At 53.0% G+C, this 23426-nt stretch overlaps 2 protein-coding genes across 10 annotated transcripts; one reads left to right on the top strand and one right to left on the bottom strand.

Annotated features, from left to right (window-relative positions):
* Positions 1-7004: 7004 nt before the first annotated feature.
* On the bottom strand, positions 7005-17854 carry DERL2 (derlin 2). 2 transcript variants are annotated; one of them, XM_040629848.1, is made up of 7 exons: positions 17721-17854; positions 16817-16882; positions 14558-14631; positions 13355-13448; positions 12263-12458; positions 11713-11803; positions 7005-7509 (listed from the first exon to the last, which is right to left on the bottom strand). In XM_040629848.1, exons 1-7 carry the CDS (start codon positions 17811-17813, stop codon positions 7404-7406), a joined length of 720 nt encoding a protein of 239 aa, XP_040485782.1. In that variant the 5' UTR covers positions 17814-17854; the 3' UTR covers positions 7005-7403. The 2 variants fall into 2 exon arrangements, with proteins under 2 accessions (XP_040485782.1, XP_040485783.1); XM_040629849.1 differs by having other exon boundaries at positions 16817-16879; positions 17721-17846.
* A 304-nt stretch (positions 17855-18158) lies between these two features.
* On the top strand, positions 18159-23077 carry MIS12 (MIS12 kinetochore complex component). Of its 8 annotated transcripts, XM_040629851.1 has the most exons (3): positions 18627-18717; positions 19043-19171; positions 21308-23077. In XM_040629851.1, the coding sequence occupies exon 3, from the start codon at positions 21348-21350 to the stop codon at positions 21966-21968; it is 621 nt and encodes a 206-aa protein (XP_040485785.1). In that variant the 5' UTR covers positions 18627-18717; positions 19043-19171; positions 21308-21347; the 3' UTR covers positions 21969-23077. The 8 variants fall into 8 exon arrangements, with proteins under 8 accessions (XP_040485787.1, XP_040485784.1, XP_008686146.1 ...); XM_040629853.1 differs by lacking the exons at positions 18627-18717; positions 19043-19171 and adding an exon at positions 18159-18262; XM_040629850.1 differs by lacking the exons at positions 18627-18717; positions 19043-19171 and adding an exon at positions 18167-18299.
* Positions 23078-23426: the final 349 nt, after the last annotated feature.

Genomic DNA, 23426 nt, shown 5'->3' with positions numbered 1-23426 from the left:
TGGCCCACACTTTAGGACTCGCCTGCTGTCGCCAGGTCTGCCTGGCAAACTCCACAGGATGAGTCAGACCTCAAACTCTCTCCCTGGGGCTGTGCTGGTGGCCTCCTCCTATTGAGTCCCTGGTACCCTGTCCATCTCTCCTCCAGCACCGGCCACCTTACACTGGGCACCCACACCACAAGCCCCTGAAGGGCAGGGAGCGTCTACCTGTCTCTTCCATGAACTGGAGCATCCTGCATACAGTTAGCACCCAGTGTTATTTCCCACCCGCGTGGGTTCCTCTAACTGTTCCTAAGGAGAACAGAGAACTCCGTAAACCTGGGCGTCATTCTCCTCTGGGAAGCTTCTCTGACCTTCGAGTCCTAAATTCCATGATTCTTGCATTTTCTGCTCTGCTCATCCTTCCCAATGCAGCCAAGAATCACAGACTAAGAATGGGATTATTCTGCTGCACTCCTGATGAATCTACCAGGCAAAACCCCAAATGTGGATCAATGTCTCCCTGTCCATCTTTTCCGCTCTCACACCAGACTATGGGGCATTGCTAAAGTCAAACAGCCCATCTGTGCAGACGAAGACATGAGTCTGTAGTGAGGCCAATGTACCCAGACGCCAGCACTACCACTGATCCTGTTCTCGCTTCTGCAGCCTGGCTCTGTCCCCATCCTCCCCAAGGGGCGACCGTTCTCAGCTCCTGCACCCATTCCACGGCAGTGAAGTCCTCAAATGTGCTCTCCTTCTCCCTCCCCTACAAACTTCTCCCCAGCCACACCCACGCTCACCTCCTTTGCCAGCCCCCAGCCTCCAGGATGTCCTTCCTCCTATTCCAGGCCAGCTCTGCATCTAGCCCTTGTTTCCAAGCGCCCCCCTTCCACACGCCCCCCAACCTCTGCTCTAGTCCTGCCGGCTTTCCACCTTCAGACTCCTCCTCCTCTGAGCTCTTCCCCTCAGCTGCAAATTCCTCAGCTCCCTTCCCTTCCTCCCGCAGAAGCCTGCTCTCACTGCCTTCCTCTCTTTGCCTCCTACTCAGTCCTTAGCCCGGTGACAAATCCGCTCCTACCCCCCACAGCTCTGCTGAACCGGCGCGCACCGGGATCCACAAGCAGTACCCCGCACCCAAATCCAGTGGGCAAGTGTTCGGTTCCTGTATGGGGCCTCACAGCTGCAACTGTTCACTCCCTTCTTCCTACGACTCTACTCCTCTGACTATCGCCCTCCTGGGTCTCCCTCCTCTGAGGGCTCATCCCGTCGGTCACTCGGGAGCTCTTCTTACGTAAACGCTGGAGATCAACGCCCCCGAATCACAAGCCCGCCTCCTAGTTCGCGCTCCAGAAACTGCGACTTCGCATCAGACCGGCCTGGTTCTCCCCTCCGGACGGCTCACCCACAGCAGGCTCGCCCCCGGCCGCGCACTGCCCTCCCCGGGGGCCGCCTCCTGCATCGGCTCGGACCCGCCCCGCGAGCCCCCAAAGTCCCGGCGCCCCTCCGCCAGGCACTGATGGGTGGCGGCCCGCCGGCTGGGGGCGCCTCCGGAGTTCTGTGAGACTTCTGCCCCCGAGCCCCTCGGGCCACTCACCGGCAAGGACGGCGCTGTCCAGGTTCCGGAGCTGGGCCAGCAGCTGCCCCGCGCCGGGAGATGGGCCCAGGCTCAAGCGCCTGCCGCTCCGCCTCCCGGGGTAGGGGCTGGCCGCGAGGCTGCGCCTGGGCCGACTGCTGCCTCCGGCCTCCGCAGCCGCCGCCGCCCGCGGTCAGCAGCATCACCACGCGCCCCCTGGGAGGCTCGCAGCCCGGCCGGAACACCTCTTGGCCGGTGGGAGAAGCCCACCTCCTCAGGCATGTCGGGCGGGCGCCGCGACGGGGCCTGAGTCCAGCCGCCGATGGCAGGCGCGTGCTCCCCCTTCCTGCCGCGCGCCGCAGCGCCACCGATGACCTCACGGCCGCCGCCGCCGGCCTCGGCAAAGGACTACGGCTCCCGGCATGCACTGGGGGCCTGGGACGCTGTGCGCGAGAGGGGGCCGGAAGAGGGGGTCCCGAGGTACTACGGGAGGAAGACCCGGAGCTACAACAGTGAGGGGCTGGGGGGACGGTTCCGCACAACCTCCAGCCCCGATACTGACGATGTTCCTGACCGTTTTACTGTCCTGGTAACACTCTTTCCTCCCAGTAAACACGCGTTTCCCCTTCTCGCCCGCAGTAATACCCGCTCTGCAAGGGAAGTACTTTCGTGAAATCAATGCGGAACGCGCAAACATGTGCATTCCTGAACCCTCTATGCAGGCCATATGGTAGATCCTGACACTCCTGAAAGTAACTCGGATGCCGCCGCCACATGGGGTGCTGGCGAGGGTGCTGGTGATCACCTGCTGTTAGCGCAGGGGAAGGCCTTGTACGGTGTGCTGCTGACAACCGAGTTCTCTCGGGAATGGGTCCGCGCGGGCCTGGCCAGCAGGGGGAGGGGTTCGGTGGCCGGCGGGGACTGTGGTTCGCCCTTCTTCCCAGCTCCCTCCCCCGTTCCCTTCTCAGCTTCTCCCCCAGCTGCTTTCCCAGCTGCCTCTCCTGTTCCCTCCCCAGCTCTTTCCCCAGCTCTCTCCTTCCCAGCTCCTTCCTTCTCAGCTCCTTCCTCCCCCTCTCCCGGGCAGAACTCTTCAGTGAGGCTGCCGGGCCCATCAATGAAAAGCTTGAAAACTCCGGCAGGGAAGATAGGATGATACCAGCCAATTGTCTCCTGCCTGCATCCAAAGCTCTCAGCTGCTGGTTCCAGGCAGACATAGTGGCAGGAACTGTTCCAGAGAATTCATCGGGCGCTGCAATCCAGGATGCTTCAACCCTCGTGAAGAACCCCAGGCACCCTCTGAAGTCTGTCTTGGGGAAACTCATCCTATCTTTTTCAGCATAAATCCTGAAAAATCCTTCTTCCCCTTTCCTCCGGGGAAGAGATGATTTTCCTCTAGTTGCTGACAGTGTCGCAATCAAGGGTGGCTAAGAATGTGCATGCTGAACTCACAGCACGTGTGTTCAGAATTAACTGACAAAATGTCACTTCCTACCCCGAAATACTAACTTAGAAAGGCAACTCATCCACAAAAAAAAAAAAAAAAGAAGGAAGGAAGGAGGAAAAAAAAGGCAACCCAAAACCGAAAGGGAAGTACCTAGTCTGTTCAGCCTGCGGTAACAAAAAATACCACAGGCTGAGGGCCACACACTGCTCACAGTTTGGGAGGCCAGGTGTGGCTCGTGGCTGCTGCCGCTGCTGTGTCCTCCCAGCAAGGCGGGACCAGGGACCTCCCTGTGGCGGTTTGATAAGGTTTGATAAGGCGTTCATCCAATCGTGAGGGCCCCTCCTGAAGGCCCCACCTCCTAATACCATCACACCCACAGAGGAGTTTGGGGGGGCTCAAACATTCCCATCACAGCACTAAATGTTTACTCTCAGATCACAGACCTTGCGTCTGTAGCAGACGGACAGCCGTCCTCTCTCCCCGGGTGCTTTCCAGACTAACCTCCCGGAGGACACGTGTGTGCCCAATGATGGCGAGAGTCCAGGTAGGAACATGAACCTGTGAAGTAGTTTCTTGGAGGAGCGCGTGTCCCAGCTCTAGAAGCAGCCGCGAGCCGTCACCTCTAAGCAGTAGCTGCCGGGCCGGCATTGCCACATCTTCCCATTTCTTTTTCAAGAAAAGCCCCAAATGAAGATTTTCATGTGAAATCTGTCCATAGTAAATGTCGGCTCCCACTTTTAAAACGGCACAGGCAAAATGAACCGCATGGGTCGGTGACTCACCCACCACCTTCGTCCCGGGGACCCCGCCATGCTGCAGCGAGGAGCTGAAGCCTGAGATCCTTGGGACCTCCGAAGGCGGGCTCCCATGGCTGAGTGGCGCCACACGCAGGCCATCGTAAGATAACCGTTCGAAGAACGCTGGGGCTCTTCTTCCAAGAGGTGACTTGTCACACACGTGTCATTTTTAACGGCTCCGGGACGCTCTCTGGATGTCTGTTCTTCCCATGAGCTACCGGCCGATGGTTAGTGTTGCCGGCCGGCTGGCGTGGGCACTGCATGCTCGCTTCGGTTCCACCCCGCTTTCGGAGCAGCTGAGCCCCAGGCACGGGGTGCCGGGGCGTATGTACACGTTAGCCCCTGTGTAATTAAAAACCCCAGGTAACAGTCCGCTGGTCGGTAAACAAAGGGTTTACTCAGCTCCGTGTGCCAGGTGCAGTGGTGGATACGAACTGAATTCGGAGACAGGAGCCCGTCCTTCCGGGGCGCACATTCTCATGCAGGAGACGAGCCTCATGTTCGTGGACCGGCCAGGAGCAGTTTGAGACAATTTGTAATTTGGTGTGTGCGGGCATCGTACAGACTTGAAGCTTTACTGGGATCCAAAGACAGACCGGGAAGTGGGCCTCAGAGTCCGGACTTCTTGAGGTGCCAGGGAATGGGGCCAGTCTAAGAAGAGACCGCGGTCCCTGCTAGGGACACACAGCGCGCATTGGATTTGGGGGCCAAGAAGTCACCGCGGACTTCCGAGCAGAGAAGGGGCTTGCTGGTGTCCAGTTCAACAGCTTTAATGCAAACTCATGAAATAACGCGAGTAGCTTCGGGGACGGTCCTGCAACACGGAGAACCCTGTGGTGTCGCAACCAGCAGCACAGACAGCACTCACCTGCCCAAGCCCAGCAGTCAGGGAGACGTGACAGTTCCGCGAGCCCCTCACCCAATAGCTCGGTGTCCCCTGCTTTCCACGGGCCCCAGACGGAGCGGGGGCTTTGCCGCCAAGACCCGGGGATTGGCGCTCTGTGTGCGGAGAGACCACACCTGCGGTGTGCAAGGCAGTGGGACCCACAGGAGGAGCAGAAGAAAGGACACATGGAAGAGGGAAACACCCGGGGAAGAAAACACACCAAAACGTACAGAAAATCTGTCTCCCAGGGAGATGCCAGGTGCACGTCCATTGTTTTCTAGTGAATGTCCGCTGCATTTCTCCAGCAGCAAACTGCCTCCCTCAGGTGTGCTTGCAAGTATTACTGGCAGAATCCAGGTGTGTGTCAGGAAACTGGGCACAAAATGCCATCTATCAAGTCTCACTGCATGACGGAACAGTAGCGTGTTCCATAAGAGTCGGGACGGAGAGGAGGAGCTGGGGCAAAAGGGGCCCCAGGCAGGTGGCACAAGGCGAAGAAATCAAGGCAGGGGGCCCGCCCTACGGGTGGGGAGGTCGGTGATGGGCGCCCGCACTGCCCGGGACATGGCCGAGGGGCACAGACCAGCATCCTCGGAATTCTCATCCCGTAACCTCACAGAAATGAGATCCTGCCACCGACCACGGAATTCTCATCCTGTAACGCCACGAAAATGCAGATCCTGCCACTGACCACGGAATTTTCATCCGGTTAACACCACAGAAATGAGATCCCACCACTGACCACGCTTAGGCCACAAATTCCGAATCGGTTTCCTGTTCTACCATCATCAATATGTATACACATTCCCTACTTAAAACCAGAGAAACCTATTTCTAGGCCCTAAATAATTTTAAAAACCCTTCTAATTATTACATCAAAATCTAATGATGTACTATATGTTGGCTAATTGAACTTAATAAAAATAAATAAATAAAAAGGCAAAACAAAACAATAACAACAAAAAACTCTTCTAATTAAATTCATGCTTTCTTGAACAGAGACAAGACATGACAAAATTTAAGAATCCCATAAGGATCGTACATTCTCAGACTGGCATTTCAAGTTGTTTTTTTTTTTCCATCACTTAGAAAAAAAGCTGGGTGCCTGGGTGGCTCAGTCATTACACGTCTACCTTCAGCTCCGGTCATGATCCCAGGGTCCTAGGATCGAGCCCCACATCGGGCTCCCTGCTCAGCTCCCTGCCTGCTTCTCCCTCTCCCCCTGCTTGTGTTCCCTCTCTCGCTGTGTCTCTGTCAAATAAATAAAATCTTAAAAAAAATAAATAAATAAAAGCGTCCCATGAACAACCCCCGTTCCATAAAGCTGCAACACCCACGTTCCAAGTTACTGACCAGCAGCACGTCCGCCACCGGTCTGTTTCCATCACTTACGCACGAACCGTGGGTTCTACTCCCCGCAGCCCCTGAAGATCCCCACTTACTCTGAACCCCACGTCCATCCCTCTGAGGGAAATCTCACTCTGGAAGAGAGCTACCACCTGCCCGAGCTGCAACTACTGGGGAAACGGTCCACGCCTCCGTCCCGTTTGCTACAACCGTCTGCAACCATCTCTTCCACTTCGTGCCCGTGGGTTCTCTCGACGACTTAGACCCTGTGAGCGCAAACCTGCCGAGGCCCAGGGAAGTTAATATTCTGGACAGGTCCTTATGGAATCACAGGCATCAAGTGTCCCCTCCTCTGGATCTCGTCTAACTTCTACCCACGGCGAAGGTAAACCAGGTGCTTGGCCCTGAGGAGCTCGTGGGCTTTTCGTTAAGCAAAATGACCCACGTGGAACCAGCCCGGGACCCACGGACTCCCGCCTACCTGGTACCGGCTCATGTGGCTCCAAAGTCAACACCCCAGGACTAACACAGATCTGTTGTTTTCCAAAAGGGTGGGCATGACGTCTCTTCCCCTGGAGAGTTCTGAATGGAGAAACGCACGTAGAGTGGGTAAGATGCCCCGTGCGCCCCCAGCCGGCCCTCCTTAGCTGAGCTCCTGCCGCGGCAACNNNCAGCCTACCCGCCCTGTTTGCCACTCCTCGGACAACCGGCAGTTTCACAAAACCCAGACGGAGAATAAGCTATCGGGCCAACACCAGCCCATCTTCTTCCTACTGGAGCCGGCGTTCTGCATGAGTAAGATGTGTGCACAGCCACGGCGCAGCGGCCACGTTCTTCCTTTGTGGAAAGCAATCCCGTCGAAAGCTGCGAGGGCCGGGTTCAAGCAGGCCCGGAGCTGCTGGGAGCCCAGGCCTGCGCGGCAGAGCCAGAACCCACGTCGTCACTTAAAAGATCACACACGAACGCTTTCATTCAGTGAGAGAGATGGAACTCAGTTTTATTGTGTCCTCTCCGAAACTTCCATTTACCCCACGGCCTCGTCTTTCAAGGAAGAAGAGGAGGAGGAAGCTGCCCGACACCCCAGAGCCCGAGTGCTCGGGGGCGCGCTGGCCAGAGGCGGCAGGGTATTTGTTTCTCCAGCGGTCTGGCTCCGAGAGATCACGCTGCCAGGGCCAGGGCGGTGAGGAGCCGCTGGCCGGCCGCTCCGGGTGAATTCTGGATCCATTAGTGTACCATTCCGTAAAGTGCTTCTGGAGTTAAAACCTGCCAAGCCGTCAAAGTGTCCACACTTTTGCAACACAAAGGATAAAAGAATCCCAACGGGCGTGTCACCGAGTCCTTCCCAGCTGGGTCTCGAGATTGGCACCTGCCGCCTTAACCGCCAAGGCGCTGGCCCTCGCCCCAGGCGAAGCCTCCTGGCCGCTCTTCAGGCAGTGGGTTGTAATTTGGATCCTCATCTGGTGTATCAAAAATAGCCTTCCTAAAAGACAGGCAACAGAGGGCACTTAGTCCCAGGGTCCCCTCGAAAAGGGGCCCCGGGGCCTCCACCAATGGACAAACATTATACCCGCCTACCCAAAACCGTCATCGCTGTGAAAGTGTTCTAATCATTCCACGTTTGCGTTAATTCTTTACTTCTCGAATTTTTTTTTTTAACTACAAATGCAATACATGTTAGTTGTAGAGAAAACAGAAACCACAAATAAACATCCTGACTCTCCAGAGAGAATCACTGTGGGTGTTGTCATCGCTCTTCCAGAACTTTTCTGTGTGTAATTTCACAAAAGTTAGATCGCACTATTTGTGTTATAACCGGGTATTCAGTACATTTATCATGAACATCCCCCCCCCAACAAGGTACCGCCCCGTACCCACTGGCGGATGAAGAAAATGGTCCGTCCACACAACAGGACAGCGTTCAGTCTTAAAAAAGAGGGAGGTTCTGACACCAGCTACCTCGTGACGAGCCCTGAGGACACCGGGGTCAGTGAAACAGCCATGATTCCACGTGTGTGAGCACCCGAGGGTGGCCAAATTCGAGACGGAGAGCAGTGCCGTCACCGCCGAGGGCAGGGGCGGGGCACGGCGGGTGCTCGTGATGGCAGAGTCTCACTTCTGCAGGACTGAGAGTTGTAAGGATGGACGGTGGTCACAGAAGCGCCACGTGAGGGGACTAACGCTACGGGAACTGCACATTTGAGATGCGTAACATGACACATTTCATGTTATGTGGATTTTTATCACAACTGAAGTTAAGAAAACTCACAAGTCATTCCATGAAAATTACGCAGATCGTAGGAAAGGACAGTGTGTCCAGAAGACTTTTAAAATCCTGTTAGACGGTCATTCAAGTTCTCCTTAGAGAACTGACCATTAAAACAATATCCGCTCTTTGAACTGATGTTTCTAATGACACCCGCCCACCGCGGGTACAATTAGAAATGTATCTGAAAACTTTTATTTAATAGTAGGGCCAGAGAAAGCATCTACACTTCAACATGAGCCCCTTGAATTATTACAAACAATAAAAGCAAACACACACCAGCAGAAAACTACAGGGCTGAACAGGCAGTGCGGGAAGGATATCCCAAAGGCCGATAAAACACGAACATGCTCGCTTTTGTAATAATGAGAAGAAAGCATGTTGAACAGCGAGGCTGCTTCTACTTCCCAAACACGCACAGGCCTGAATAACGGGGCTGTGTGAGCAAGACGTGGGGCCACAGTGGCCCTGAGCAGGGCGGGGGTCATAGGGATATCCCGGCATGGTAGGGCGCACGCGTGCACGGGCCTGGTGCAGGGTGGCGAAGGCTGGGGAGGCTCAGGCGGGCACTCCCCGGAACAGGGCAGCCCAGCACAGGGAGTGCGGGCAGAGCAGGAGGAGAAGGCCCCGTGATGAGACTGGTTACCCGGCAGGGTCGCTAAACAGGAAAGAGGGTCATGACCACAGGGTCAGGTCCCTCGGTGTCCACGAGAGTAAGGAGGTGCCATATCCATCTGGCGGAGCGTGGTCAGCCAACGGGGGCACTCGTCAGCTCATCTCGGGAGCAACACAAGCAGCATCCCGGGGGACGGGGCAGGATCAACGGGGAGCCACATGAGGGAACCTTCTGGGTAATGGTACTACTCTCCTGATAGGAGTCTGGGCCACACAGGTTTGTGCATTTATGAAACCCGTTAGTTGACACGCTCGAGCTGTGTATTCTGTTGTACAGAGATAAAAAATCTCTAGTCAGTGATATATACAATAAAGGCACTCAAAGAATTAACGATACTGGGACGGAGGGATGGACAGATGTATAAAAGGCAAGAACAGTAAAACATTAACCAGAGAATCTATGTGGTGGGTAAATGGCATCACTGTATAATTTTTTCCACTTTTCTGTGAGTTTGGAAATTTTTATAATAAAATATTAGAAGAAAACTACAGAAAGAAAAAAAATAAACCTAGAAGGAATCATACGGAGTTGTCCTAGAGCTGGGAACATCAGTAACCCTGTGTTTTTAAAAAACATACAGGTGTGCAAATGCAGACATTCCCTTGCTCCATTCTTGGTCAGGCCCCGGAACTCCAAAAGCAGTAGTAAGCATGTCCAGCACCACGTCGTGGCTCCCACCCCCCACCCCTCACTAGAAAGGAACTAGGACTGTTGCAGAAATAGCGGATTCTAAGACTGCATCAGGGAGAGCAGAGGATGGGCCTGGGAGGTCTTGTCCGGCCAGAAAATACTAAATCGCTTGACAAAAAAGAGAAAAAAGATGGGGACATGTTGAAAAGTAATTAGAAGCCAGCTTGAAGGGGTTCCCATTGGCCAAATCTGGGGCAATATGAACAGCAAAGCAACAATGATAACGAGGGACCACAATGCACAAATGAAACAGGAGGCCGTCACCCCTGCAGGTGTAAAGGAGCAGAAACGCCACCGACCCACCAACCCAACACCGACCCAACGACCGGGGAGAGGGCTGCTGACCGCCTCAAGGTGCCTTCCCCAGAACAATCACAAAGGGAACAAAAGGACCTTTATGATGGACCTTAACTGAGCCATCAGAGTGATTAACCGCCAGTGTGACAGATCGGCACTCCAGAATCCGGTGCTCAGGGCTTTGGGGAGAAGGACACGGGGTCACTTCTCTGACATTCCTACCAACACGTGAGGACAAACCCAGATGGCGGGACTTCCTACAGAATGGGCCAAGGATCCACAAAAATGTCAGTGTCCTGAAGTCAAGGAAAGACTCAGGAGCTGTTGGAACCTGGCAGAGACGGAAGAGGCGTGACAAGTCCACGTGGCGCCGGGCCTGAGCTGGGCTCTTCCGGCAAGAGTGTTTACTGAAACAACGGCCAGGAGTGGCCTAGGTCTGAGCACTCATGTTTTTCCTGATTGTGACAGTGTGGGAATGTCCTTCTTCAAGGAAAATACACATTAAAGGGGGGGCCAGGGGCATTTCATCAATAGGTTTACCTTCAAACGCCTAAGGAAGAAAAAGTGTGTTCAACAGTTTGTAATTTTAGGTTAAGTCTGAACCCGTTTCCAAAAAAATAATAAAATAAGCATAAAAACGAGACAGCATCTCACAGCTATCACCGCAGGAAAGAGTAAAGGATCCCTCCCCCCGTCGGAAGAGGCTGCGGGGAAAGGAACACTCTATGCGGCCCGCAGAAATATCACCCTGAGCGTCCATTCCGACGGCGGCTCGTCAGTAACGCGGCAACCCCACTTGAGGGAATGGATCCTCTGCAAACCATGCCGGATGTGTGCCAGCCACGCACCGGGGGGAAAGCCGGCACCAGCGGTGATCCGCAGGGGAGGATGCTGGTTTCCTGCTGCGTGGCTGGTGCAGTTCCGTAGCACGTTTATAATGGAAAAGTGATCACAACATGTTACATTGAAAAGGAGGTTATGAAAGAGCATTTTTAAAAATTCAGCGCACGCACAGTAAAAGATGGAAGAATATACAGCAAAATGTCAACAATGCCAGCCAGGGTTCCTGCTACGTGGGGGGATTACGGAGGATTCTGCTCTTTGCTTTGCTTAACTACTCCACAACCAACATTTTATAATAAAAACTCACATTCTACTCTTCAAGTGGACCCTTCTAAATGCAGCAGGTCTCAAGGACACAAATTTCTGGAGTAGAAACAGGTCCTGTAAGTCAAACCTCCACTCTCGGGAAATCCAGGGGCAAGATGGACACGGACTTTCCTAACATCACACAGCCCGTGGGCAGATCAGCCCACACCTGGTTCCCAGTCCATCTCAGGGCTCAGCTCTCCTCCTATTTTCATAACCTTCCAGAAATCCCACCACTAGAAACTTCCTAGTGGTCAGTTTTGCCCATTTTGCCGCCTCGCTTCTGTAACCTCAGACAGCTCTCCTGGAACCCAGCAGGCTCCGCCCCGGGACAGGAGGGCCTGGCGGTCAGCAGGCTGCCTGCCCCGTCACCCTCAGGACCCCCCGAGCTCCTGGAGCTCGCTCCGGCACAACCCTGGCACCATCTGCTCCGACCCAATCTGAACGCTCCTCCACTTCAGCCCGCAGCTCAATCTGCAAATACTGACGGACCCGAATGACGAGCGCCAGGAGCTACGGGAGCCCCGCGAGAACCAGCGAGAACCCAGATCATGGGCCCTGCCCCGGGTTAGCTACAAGAAACATGCAACCAGCTGTGGAATACTCACAAGACAGACGGTGTTTTCAGAATTCTGATTCCACCCGGCTGATTGGGAAATACGTCTTCCAAGAAAAAATATATGTGTCCAACTGCAATGCCTAGAGTTGCCCAAAAACAAAGAACAAGGGAGAGGATGAAAATTCTGACTGCAGGGGGGGTGCCTGGGTGGCTCAGGCGTTAAGCGTCTGCCTTCAGCTCCGGGTGTGATTGGGATGGAGCCCCACATCGGGCTCCTCCGCTGGGAGCCTGCTTCTTCCTCTCCCACTCCCCCTGCTGTGTTCCCTTTCTCGCTGGCTGTCTCTGCCAAATAAATAAATAAAATCTTAAAAAAAACAAAAACAAAAACTTTGACTGCAGGCGGATCTACCAACATAAATTCCATATGTTTAGGAAGAAACGTCAATACAATTACTAAAGATTGAAAAATATCGTAGTCTTTGAGCCTATAACCACCAAATAAGCCGGAGACAGCCGTATGTGAGCACCAGACGTGGACAACGGTGGCGAAGTAAGTTCACGCGTAAAATAACAGAAAAAGTAGCCATGAAGACTCTTACCCAAGAGGTCCACAATGATCGAGTTCCCCAGCAACAAGGAAAAGCCCATGAGCACCCAGGGCAGAAAGGGGGCCTGGAAGTTGAGAAGGCCAAAGAAGTTCATGCGGACGTACGGGTTCCTCCGGCTCCACACGTACACGAGCATTATTGTGAAGGCCTGGCCCAGGAAAACCAAGCTCACGAACAAACCGAAAAGCTGGCAGACGGCATTAAGGAAAATGTCAGCATCACAAGAGCAACAGGGAAGGCTGAGCGAGAGAAGGAAGGGGTGTGTCCTAACAGAGGTCTGAGGTCGGGAAGTCCCACAGTCGCTAATCTTTAGAGGAAAAAAAAAAGCCTGAAAGCAATTACCCAGAGCAACCAGGCAAAAATCTGCATAGGCCAAAACATTTGGACTGTAGCTGCTTCCCATTAATATTCTGTTTCCATGAAGTTCTTGACTATTTGAAAATATATTAATTCCCTGGTCAGTAATTTCGTTAAATTTCACTCTCCATTAGCACCTTTAAGAGGTGAGTAAAGCCAGTCGGAGCCAAACCATCTCGTCAAACAGGACTACGTTCAAGTCTGTTATACCCATGACAATAATTTTAAAAATAATAATACTTTATCAGTTTTGATAGTGGCCAAATAAATGTCTTACCAACTTTAAAAGTACACACATCGAGGGGCGCCTGGGGGCTCAGTCCGTTAGGCGTCCGACTCTTGGTTGTGGCTCAGGGTCATGAGATCGAGCCCTGTGCTGGGGTCCATGCTGGGCGTGGAGCCTGCTTAAGAGTCTCTCTCTCCCCCTCCCTCCCCCCTAACAAACTCTCTCTAAAAAGACGTACACGCATGGACAATCCCACACCTAAAGTAGTTAACAGTAACCCACCTGGGCTAAAAGCCCCTCTGGCTCGCCCACCGAGGCTCAGGCGCGGTCACAGAGTACGCTGTGATATCACCGCCGTGCCTGCAGCTGTGGGCTGGAGGGCCGCTCCGTCTGTGTGCTGAGCGGACCTGGCGGACTGTGGAAGACAGGCGGAGGGCTTTAGCGAGACAGAGGGTGTTCTCGAGCGTTTCCCCGTATTTGTTCTACTTGTTGAAGGATACGGTCATTAAGAATCCACCAAAAAGGAACATAAATACAAAGTCTGCTGTCCGGCCTCGGAAAGAGCCTTCTTCTAGCATTCGACAGTAGCGGTATCTTAAGTTCCAAGTTAAGAAAATGTTACGCACACAAGTGGGAAGAAAGTCAAGTTCAACGTACGGCTGCAGTACAGTCGGGCTCCGCGTCAGCTGTACGAGGCCAAGGCTTCGCGTCCGTGAGCGTGTTCCCGAGGGGCAGTGTGGTGACTTCCCCTTGACCCGGCATTTCAGGCGCGGTGAAGACCAGCTCCGCCTGTCAGTGTTCCCGACCGGGGAGCGAAGCCCGAGGCTGCACACACGTGCTTACAGGGACTCACAAAACCCTTCCAAAGCAGGGTCGTCTTTCCCAAGCTCAGCCCCACCACGACCTGAGCCACCCTTGCTTTTTCACAACCCAACTCGGAAAAAACGCCCTGCAAGAAGCCTGCGTGACCATCTACGTTTGCAGGCCAGGCAGACTCAGCATTTCTATACCTCAGTCAGTAACGATGCGTGATGAGGACAATCTTTCGTTATTAGAAACTTACCAGGATGGCGTATCACACAGGCTACACAGGAATCCATCCCAGGGCAGGGATCCTGTCACCCCAACAAGACCACAAGCTGAGTGGTAACTCGGCTGTCAATCCAAAGGGTCGGGAGGAGGAGGAATGGCCTGTTCAGGGGCCCCAATTACCACTTGACCAGAGCATCCCTCTTCCCCTCAAAAGTGAGCACGTGGCCCGCCGAGCAGACATACGGCACTATCTTTCCAGCCGGCAGACCCCACAACCGAGACCCAGCGAGATCTCACGTGCTCCAGTCCCCAAGAAGCCACTCCCAGACCTGTGCCGACTCTCTGGGACTTCTCACCATACTCGGGCAAGTGCTGATGCTATGTTGTAAATATGCGTCAATGAATCCACTTCTCTCCCTTGATCTGATTTGTAAGGGATTTATGGGCAGAAGTGTAATCACTCCTCAGGTGAACACCTCCCATTAGAACAAACAGGGCCAAGAAACACCCTCAAAATATGCCTTTCTGACCAGCTAGTCCGTACGACAGAGCCAGCACCCGGAAGTCAGTTAAGATAGTAACGAAACAGCAACATTAATAGCTTTAACTTATATTTTACTCCCTAAGCAAACCTCAAGTTTTTATGCTAACCCCCACTTAATAAAGGATACAGAAAAATCATGTTAAATAAAAAATTGAATCCCACTGGACCAAAAAATAAGAAATTGGTGATTAGCCTCCATATCTGTTAAAAGAAAATGGAGAGAACACAGATTAAGTAAAATATACCAGAAAACATTTCTACGTTAAGACAATAGACATATCCTGGGCTTGCGATGGCTGAAAGTCCACCAAAACGTGACATGATCTGAACCAGAAAGTGGGGCGCATGCGATCTGACACTGGATTTCTCTGCTGTTTCCAGTTGGAAGTCTGAAAGATACCACTCGGCCCCCGAAATCTGCAAGGATTATAGGACAGAAAACTTGAAATTGTCGTCTTTAAAAAAAAAAAAAAAAAGCCCATACCGTTTTATCAGGAAAATTAAGGGAAAAGTTGGATGGAAAGACTACGTTAATTCACAGAACAGAGACCAGTTCTTTTGTGCGTCTACTTTCAGAATCTAATGAACAGTCTTGAGAGGCCAGAGAGAAACTCCAGAAACTTCACATAAGTTGCAAGCAATGTTTCTATAGTCCATAAGAAACATCCAGACGAAAGAGTAATCCTAAAGCAAACACTCCAGTTCTGGTCTGAGTTGGCTGTTGCCAACTCCCTACAAGTAAAGATCTAACGCTCTAGTAATTAGTCTAAGTGGCAGATACAAGGACACTGGTTTTCATGCTGGAAACCCTGATACACTTTCCCTACCCAACCCATCCACACCCACAATTAAAACAACTACTCACAACAGGAGAGAGCCTCACATTTTAAAAATGTTTTAGCATGGCCTATAATCTCGTGTGATCTTAACCCGGTCAATCACAGGCTGGTGCTCCCATCCCCATGTCACAAGGAAGAAATGGGGACACTTGGAGAGCTTAAAAATGGCCTGCCCAGGGAAACTTGTACGGGAGACTCTGAATCCAGGCCTGGAACTCCTGGCTCCAAATGCGGATACATGGTGTCATCAAGAGTTTAACCCCAGGCAAAACAGAGCCAAGCACATTAACAGGAAGCAATGCTTGGATGGAGCTGCAAGGCCAGGAGAGTGGGGAAGGACAAAGGCAGGGACAGGAGTCCACAGGACTGCCTTGTGCGTCATTCAGTTCTTCAGAACTGGGAACAAAGGTGAAACAATTCAGTTCTACATACTAACTGCCTCCAGGATTTTAGATTCCCAACTTAGCCAGGAGACAAGCATCTAAGTAAATTCAAGTACAAATCAAGACGCTCTAAAGGAAGGATTTACAAATGCCCTGGGGACACAGAGGAGGGTGAATACGAGGAGCTACACAAAAGCTGGAGCTCAGCGGGTGTAAAGTGAATGACACACATTGGAGACGGAGGGAACAGCAAGCATAGAGGAAAATTGCTGACTCTTGGGTCCTTCTCCCACTCCACCTGCAGGCTATCCGATCATCCTGGAGCAGGAAAACACGTCTCTCTTTTAGCATTCTAATTACTGGGAAGGACTAGTTCCTACTAGAATCTAATAAACTCGCATGTTGTTTAAGGAGACGGTCTTTTGGACTTTTGTTAATAGCATCTGATCCCTGGAAGACAGATCCATCCAGAAGCACTAACAGAGTTGAGTTTCTGAACTGGACTGCGGTGATGACACGAAGGTGGTGAGTGGACAACACAGGGCATCCTCTGAGGCTCTCCCTGGGCTGATCAGTCTCCTCTCAAACTACAATATTAACCCTGAGCCAGTAATTTTTCCATACAGAAACTGGACACATCAAATCAAAACCATGCAGGAAACAAATAAAATACAGATTCTTGGGGCGCCTGGGTGGCACAGTGGTTGGGCGTCTGCCTTCAGCTCAGGGCGTGATCCCGGCTTTGTGGGATCGAGCCCCACATCAGGCTCCTCCGCTATGAGCCTGCTTCTTCCTCTCCCACTCCCCCTGCTTGTGTTCCCTCTCTCGCTGGCTGTCTCTATCTCTGACAAATAAATAAATAAAATCTTAAAAAAAAAAAAAAAAAATACAGATTCTTAATTCCTACCCTTGGTGACTGCGATTTTGGTACATGACGAAGAACCCGAGAATCTCTTAAAAGTTCCCTAGGTGATTCTGAAGCCCAGTCAGGAAGCAGAATCACATCCTTATTACCACCCTCCCCGCCCCCCAACAATGAGACTTACAATCAAATATCCCCACTGGATTCTTTTTTGATAGCATATGGAAGAATCGGCTACCAAAAAGCATGAAAAACAAGTTTAACAACTGAAACATGAATTGTGGCTGTGACGGACCACTTACTTGAAAGTGTTTAAAGATTAATTCCGGATTGAAGTACAACTGAAAAGGTGTGATCAACTCCAACTGCTGAAAAAGAAAAAGAGCTTCTTAAAGCAAATCGATCAAGAAACAAAACTTCACCATCTGCAACAAAAGATTAGTAGGTCTAGCAGCTTCCAACTCTCACTCTGGCTGAATCCTTTAAAGCTTTCTTAGGCAGGCGGAAAAGATCCGTAAAAAATTCTGTAGAAATGGTACGATTCTCTGTATCCCTCATACCTAACACAAAGATAAAAATTTGTTCTATGCTGCGGTAGTTGAGGCTGACCTGAAGGCGAGGGGGGCAGGTGCTGCTATCCTAGATCCAGGGCAAGAAGGAGTGGCTGCCACGCATCTGCCACCGCCCGGTCCCCACCTGAAATAGCTGTGCGAAGCGACCCAGCTCACCCCAAAGAACCGAGACTTAAGACCCCGCCGCCGTCAGGGCTGGGCGCTTCCAGTCTCGATACCCGGACTCTATTTCAGGGCACTTCCCTCCCGACAACTTCTCCCCTTCTGTCCTCGACGTCTAAGTTTCCTCCCTAAGTGGACCTTCTTCCCGCTAGTCACCACCGTACCACCTGCCCCTCGCCTGCCTTCCCAGACACGTTTCCTGGGTGGGCGGCTCCCGCAGCCCCGACCTGCTCCAGGTCCGGCCTTCCTCTCTCGGAAACCGACCTGCAGCCCTGATCCTCCACCCCTCCTGGGGCAGCACTCGCGTCTCGGCTCACTGGATAGGCCATCCTAGACCCCAGCGCGAGCCCCGTACGCCTCCACCCACCCGAGACCAACCCCTCTGGGCTTCCCCGAGGCCCCAACCCCGGCTTCCCGAGGCCCCGGTCGGGCGCAGTGCGGACAGAGAGAGGCTGGCGCTGCAACTGCTCACCACAGCGGCGGTGGTGAGGACGCAGGCGGTGGTGTAGGCGCGGCTGACCGGTGGGATCTGCAGGTACTCCAGCCGCAGGCTCTGGTACGCCATCTTCCCCACCGCCGCCTGCCCCCCCACTTCCCCTTCCGCCAGTCAACCCCAGGGGCGGGGCGGGCCAAGGCGGGCTGCCGCCCAATCAGCGCTGCGCCCCCGGCCAGCCGCCAATCGCCAGAGCCCGAGGGAAAGCGCGCCGGCCAATCAGGAGTTGCGCCTCCGCGGGGCCCAGCCCGGCCACCCCCTCACCAGCCCACCAACGTCGCGGAGAGGCGTGTAAGTCCCGCGTCCCTCCGCCAATCCCCGCCGGCCACAGCTGGCTTTCCCGCCCGGCCCCTCCGCGTCTCCAAGCGAGGCGGCCCCGCGCAGCCAGCCAATCAGGAGCACGACGGCGTCCCGCCCGGGCCCCCGTTCGCTGAGGGCGGAATTGGTCGGCATCCGGGGAGCCGGCGACACCGCCTCTCCGTAGCAGCAGGCGGTGGTTTAAAGGCGGTGGCGGGAAGCTGGTGCGTGGTTGGTTTCGTCGCTCTCGCGCCCGCTCGGGTAAGCGCCGCGGGGCAGCATCTCCTCCTCCGAGCAGCGGGGAGCCGAGGGGCTGCGCTCGGCAGCATCGCCGGGCGCCCGCTGGACGGGCCGCGCGCCGCCTTCCCCGAGCTCCCGGCATGCCGCGGGGCCGCGGGGCCCGACGGGAGCGGGCGGTGCGCCGGAAGTGGTCCCCGCCCCGCGTGGCTGAGGCGGGCGTCCCGAAGGAGAGCGGGCTAGGCGTCGGGGGGACGGGTGGGGTGGGGAGGCGCTGGGGCGGGGGGGCGGACCCCGGGGAGGGGGAGGTGCTGAGGGGAAGGCCCTGGGTGGGGGCGGTCTTGGCGGGAGCTCGGAGCCGCTCGGCCGCCGGGGGCCCTCGGAGGATGCTCGGCCGCAGCACCTTTCCTCGAAGGGGCGAGAACATCACGGGGGAAGGAAGGTAGCTCGGTCCCGGGAGGCAGTGTCAGGCTTTATTCCCTTGGTTACAAGGAAGCACGTAAGGTTTTTGGAACAGGAAGTGACCATCGGGTGGCGGATAAGGAAGGATCCGAGTAAAGGGCTGGGGAGAGCGGGCGGAGGGGCAAACCCGGGGAGCTCATATGCAGGAAGAGGTGCTGGACTTCACCGGTAATCGGACAGATCCACGTTAAAATAGCTTTGCCTGGGGGCGCCTGCGAGTAGGGTCGTGAGTTAGAGCCCCATGCTGGCTGTAGAGATGACTTTAAAAAAAATAAATTGAAAAAAAAGTTTTGTCTGCTCCCCAGATGTCACTTTCACAGCCCGTTGATAACCGTCCTGAGTGTGATGCTTGCCCTGGTGACGGAGAACACCTCCACGGAGCTTTGGCAGTGTCTCACAGGGATGAAGGGCGAGATGGGACGTGTTTGAGAATTGCAAGTGTGGACTGAGCTGGATCTTTCCATTTGTGGGGCTTGATTGGGGGGGGGGGAGTCCTGCACGCACAGTCCAGGATTGGTAGAAACAAGTGAGGCAAGGGGTTCAGAACCTTAGGGTACATTCTTCCCATTGAAGAGTTGATCCCTTTTTTTGGTTTTTTTTTTTTTTTAAGATTTTATTGTTTTTATTTGGCAGAGACAGCCAGCGAGAGAGGGAACACAAGCAGGGGGAGTGGGAGTGGAAGCAGCAGGCTCCCAGCGGAGAAGCCTGATGTGGGGCTCGATCCCAGGACTCTGGGATCACGCCCTGAGCCGAAGGCAGACGCTTAATGACTGAGCCACCCAGGCGCCCCGAGTTGATCCCTTTGAATAGTGAAAATATTCCGGTCTCCTAGAATAAGAAAGTCATGCTAATGTAAACAGTAGTTCCGTGGGATGGGGAGAGTGGGTGTTCAGCCCTTGGTGTCCAGCCTGTGTGTGGGATACACAGGTTTTGGTTTTGGTTTTCTTTTTTCTTTTTCTTTTTAATGAATAAGTTCTCATAACTTATTTTTTTTTTAAGAGAGAGTGCCGAAGCATGCGCAGGGTTGGGGGGAGGGAGGGACAGAGGAAGAGAGAGAGCATCTTAAGCAGGCTCCACACCCAGCGTGGAGCCTGACATGGGGCTCCATCTCACGACCCTGAGATCATGACCTGAGTCGAAGTGAAGAATTGAACACTTGACCGACTGAGCCACCCAGGAGCCCCGGTTTTGGTTTTCAAAAATCAACACCCTAAAACAATTTTACACTGACCAGACTGGCAAAAATTAGAATGTTAAATAATATCAAGTGTTGATAAAGACATGAGAAATTTTCATATATGGCAAGGGGGAGTGTTAGTCGGCCTAACCTGCCTCCTCCCCCAGATGTTCTGGAGAACATTTCCCAGTATTTGGTGAAAAATCATGTATGACTAAGCCGCATGGCCCAGCTGTTACTTACCAATGTAAATAGCATGCAGGTCCTTGGGGAGACCTTATGGGAGGGTGTTCATGACAGCATTACATCTGGCAGCAAGGTGCTGACAGCAAACCTGGTGTCCATGACAAGAACGGACATGCCGAATGTGGCGGGTGCACGTGATAAAGTTGATGGAGTACTTCAGTCAGAAGCAATGGCGTATGATAACATGAAGTGATTGCAAACATAAAGAAAAATGTAAACATCTATATACAAAACTCTTTCAGGAATATCTAAAACCAGGGCGCCTGGGTGGCTCAGTTGTTAAGCATCTGCCTTCAGCTCAGGTCGTGATCCCCAGGGTCCTGGGATTGAGCCCCGTGTGGGGCTCTCCCTCTCCCTCTCTGCCGCCGCTCTGCCTGCTTGGGCACGTGCACACCCGCTCCCTCTCTGTGTCAAATAAATAAATCTTAAAAAAAAAAGAAAGAAAAGAAAAAGACTACCTAAAACCTATCTGAGATGAATTAAAGATGGATTGAAAAGGCACATGTTAAAACGCTGGAGCTGTTTCCTATGGGAGACGAAAGATGGGAGAATAAAAAAGGACCAAAACCAGAGTGCCGTGACCTAGGAGGTGGACAAACGAGGTCCTTCAACAGGAAGACGGCGGTTGGGGAAGGTCAGATGATGAAGGCCCTTGTAAGCCGTGTTCGAAGAGTTTGAACTTGATCCTGCAGGAAGGCAAAGCGGGGAGGGAGGAAATGGCAATAAGTGAGTACATGAAGGGGAGTTGGAAGAATAGCCTATCAGGTTGTGGTCAAAAGTAGGAGCACTTGGGGAGAGGTTACAAATAGCAGGAGCTGGGTGGCTGGAAGAGTGGAGATGACGGCCATTGAAACTCAAGAAACCACGTCTCTCGGGCATGACTTAGGCCCTTTATCCAGACGTGAAAGCAGTCCAGGATGCTGGCACAGTTCAGGAGACTGAGCCCTGGGCCAGGGCCCTCTTTCATGAGAAGCGAGGGAGCCAACGGTTTGTATCCCGTTGTGGACGAGGGGGCTGCAGGTGCCATCAGGAGACACACACGCCTTGGGTTGTGTTCGCTTGCTTCCTGAGTCTCTGTAATAGGATTTGTCACTTTCATCAGGTGATTTCTTAATTCAAATGAATTTTATTCTCTTTACACCGGCAGATTTTTCACGGTCAAAACTAACCACACGAAGCGCGCGAAGATGTCCGTGGACCCGATGAGCTACGAGGCCCAGTTCTTCGGCTTCACGCCCCAGACCTGCATGCTGAGGGTGTATATTGCGTTTCAGGACTACCTGTTCGAAGTGATGCAGGCCGTGGAGCAGGTTATCCTGAAGAAGCTGGCTGACTCCCCGCACTGTGAGATCAGCCCCGTCCAGATTCGTACGTGCACGGAGAAGTTTCTTGGCTTCATGAAAGGACGTTTCGATAACCTTTTTGGCAAAATGGAGCAGCTGTTTTTACAGCTGATACTGCGTATTCCCCCAAACATCTTGCTTCCAGAAGATAAGCCTCAGGAGACACATCCTTGTACTGAGGAAGAGTTCCAGCTTCTCCAGAAAGAAATCGAACAGCTACAGGAGAAGTATAAGACGGAGCTGTGCGCGAAGCAGGCCCTCCTCGCAGAATTAGAGGAACAAAAAACCGTCCAGGCCAAGCTCAAACAGGCTTTGGCTTTGTTTGATGAGCTTGAAAATACGGGCAGAGATCACGGGACTAGTGATTTTAGGGAGAGCTTGGTGTTCCTGGTCCAGAACTCCAGAAAACTCCAGACTATTAGGGACACCGTGGAACGGGAAGGCAAGAGAATGAAAATATCTTAATTTCTAAGTAGTAACAGGAGCTCATCAGAAAGTAGAATAGTAAGGATTTACATCAGTGATATTCTAGTGAACTGTACGTCTTACGGGATTTCCTGTGTTTGCTCTTCCTTGTACTCCACACCTCCTTCCGTTTTGGTCCGCTGTGCCGAGGTAGCTTCGCACCGCCCTGAACTCATCCCTGGGGCATGTGTTCCCTAGAGGCCTCTCGTTGGCGGGACGGGGTTCCTGGTCCAGGGACAACTTACCGGGGGCCACGAATCAAGAGGCAGGTCAGAGATCTTTGTAAAGCTGTTCCTTGGTCCTCTGTAACCTTGACCCTTCGACTTACTCTTCGGATGCAATGAGCTGAGAAAAAGGTGAAGTGGGTGGCTTCGTTACGAGCCAGCCACTGCCCCGAGAGACGCCAGCACAGCCTGCCTGCTCTCGTCCACCTGCGCGTCTTCCACGGGGACCTCAGCGCAGGGAAAGAAGCAAGTACAACACCCGTGATCTTCAGTAAGAGCAAAGAAGTCGTTTCCGTTCCTCAACTAGATCCTTTCTGTGATGGTGGCGTCAGTGACAAGGAGCAGTTTGCCATCTGGGAGCCCGGCAGGGGAAGACCGTGGACGAAGAAGAGGCAGGTCTCACCGGGATGGAAAGGGAAGCCCGGAACAGAGCAGTAGCAGAGCTGATGTGGACTGACTGCCAGGCATTTAATTATTTCCTTCATACCTCAGTCACGTTGGGAATCTGCCTTGTACCTAATATTTTTTAAGTATTTATTCATACTCCCAAGCATCAAATTCTTAGTACCCACGGTGGGGACATTTTAGCTGTGTCGTGCATAAATTTAGTGGAGTCTAATGTTTTCTTCTGAAATTCATCCATGCGACCTGTTACGCGACCCAGAGAAAGAGCGTGACTACCAGAGTTGCTCTTAGGGCATTGCCCTGCGTGTCTTCCTAAAGAGGGATTCGGGCTTTCTCCTTTACGTAGAAGACTAACACGGGACATTAATGTTTGCAATTAAGTATTCATAGATTTAAGATGCCTGTGTTTACCTGGAATATGTTTATTATCAAGGAGTCTTTTTTCCAATCCTGTACATGAAATACATATATCTTAAAGGCTTCAGTTTTCCATTTTCTGTTATAATTTTAAGTAACGTCAATGCCCAAGGCGGGGCTTGAACTCAACCCCAAGATCAGGAGTCGCACGCTCCACCGACTGAACCGGCCAGGCTCCCTGTGTTTGTAGCTTCTTTAAAATTTCCTAGTATAGAGTGGCGCCCAGGTGGCTCAGCCGGTTGACTGTCCAGCTCTTGGTTTCGGCTCAGGTCGTGATCTCACCCTCATGGGATCGAGCCCTGCATTGGGCTCCGCTCTTGGTAGGCAGTCGGCTTGAAGGTTCTCTTTTCCCTCTGCCCCTCCCCCTGCTCCCGTGTGTGTGTGTGTGTGTGTGTGTGTGTGTGTGTGTGTG

Source organism: Ursus maritimus, unplaced genomic scaffold (genome assembly GCF_017311325.1).
Source record: "Ursus maritimus isolate PB19 unplaced genomic scaffold, ASM1731132v1 scaffold_14, whole genome shotgun sequence".
Lineage (NCBI taxonomy): Eukaryota > Metazoa > Chordata > Mammalia > Carnivora > Ursidae > Ursus > Ursus maritimus.
This window is presented reverse-complemented; position numbering and strand designations above follow the sequence as displayed.

Excerpts from the sequence above, each read along its gene's own strand:
- DERL2 (XM_040629848.1), bottom strand. The coding sequence starts at position 17,813 with ATGGCGTACCAGAGCCTGCGGCTGGAGTACCTGCAGATCCCACCGGTC. Across the intron at positions 11,804-12,262 it reads GATCATTGTGGACCTCTTGG|GCATTGCAGTTGGACACATA; the intron begins GTAAGAGTCTTC and ends GGGCAACTCTAG. Across the intron at positions 7,510-11,712 it reads CTGAAAACACCGTCTGTCTT|GAAGGCTATTTTTGATACAC; the intron begins GTGAGTATTCCA and ends CCTGTCTTTTAG.
- MIS12 (XM_008687924.2), top strand. The coding sequence starts at position 18,662 with ATGCTCGGCCGCAGCACCTTTCCTCGAAGGGGCGAGAACATCACGGGG. Across the intron at positions 18,718-21,307 it reads AACATCACGGGGGAAGGAAG|ATTTTTCACGGTCAAAACTA; the intron begins GTAGCTCGGTCC and ends TTACACCGGCAG.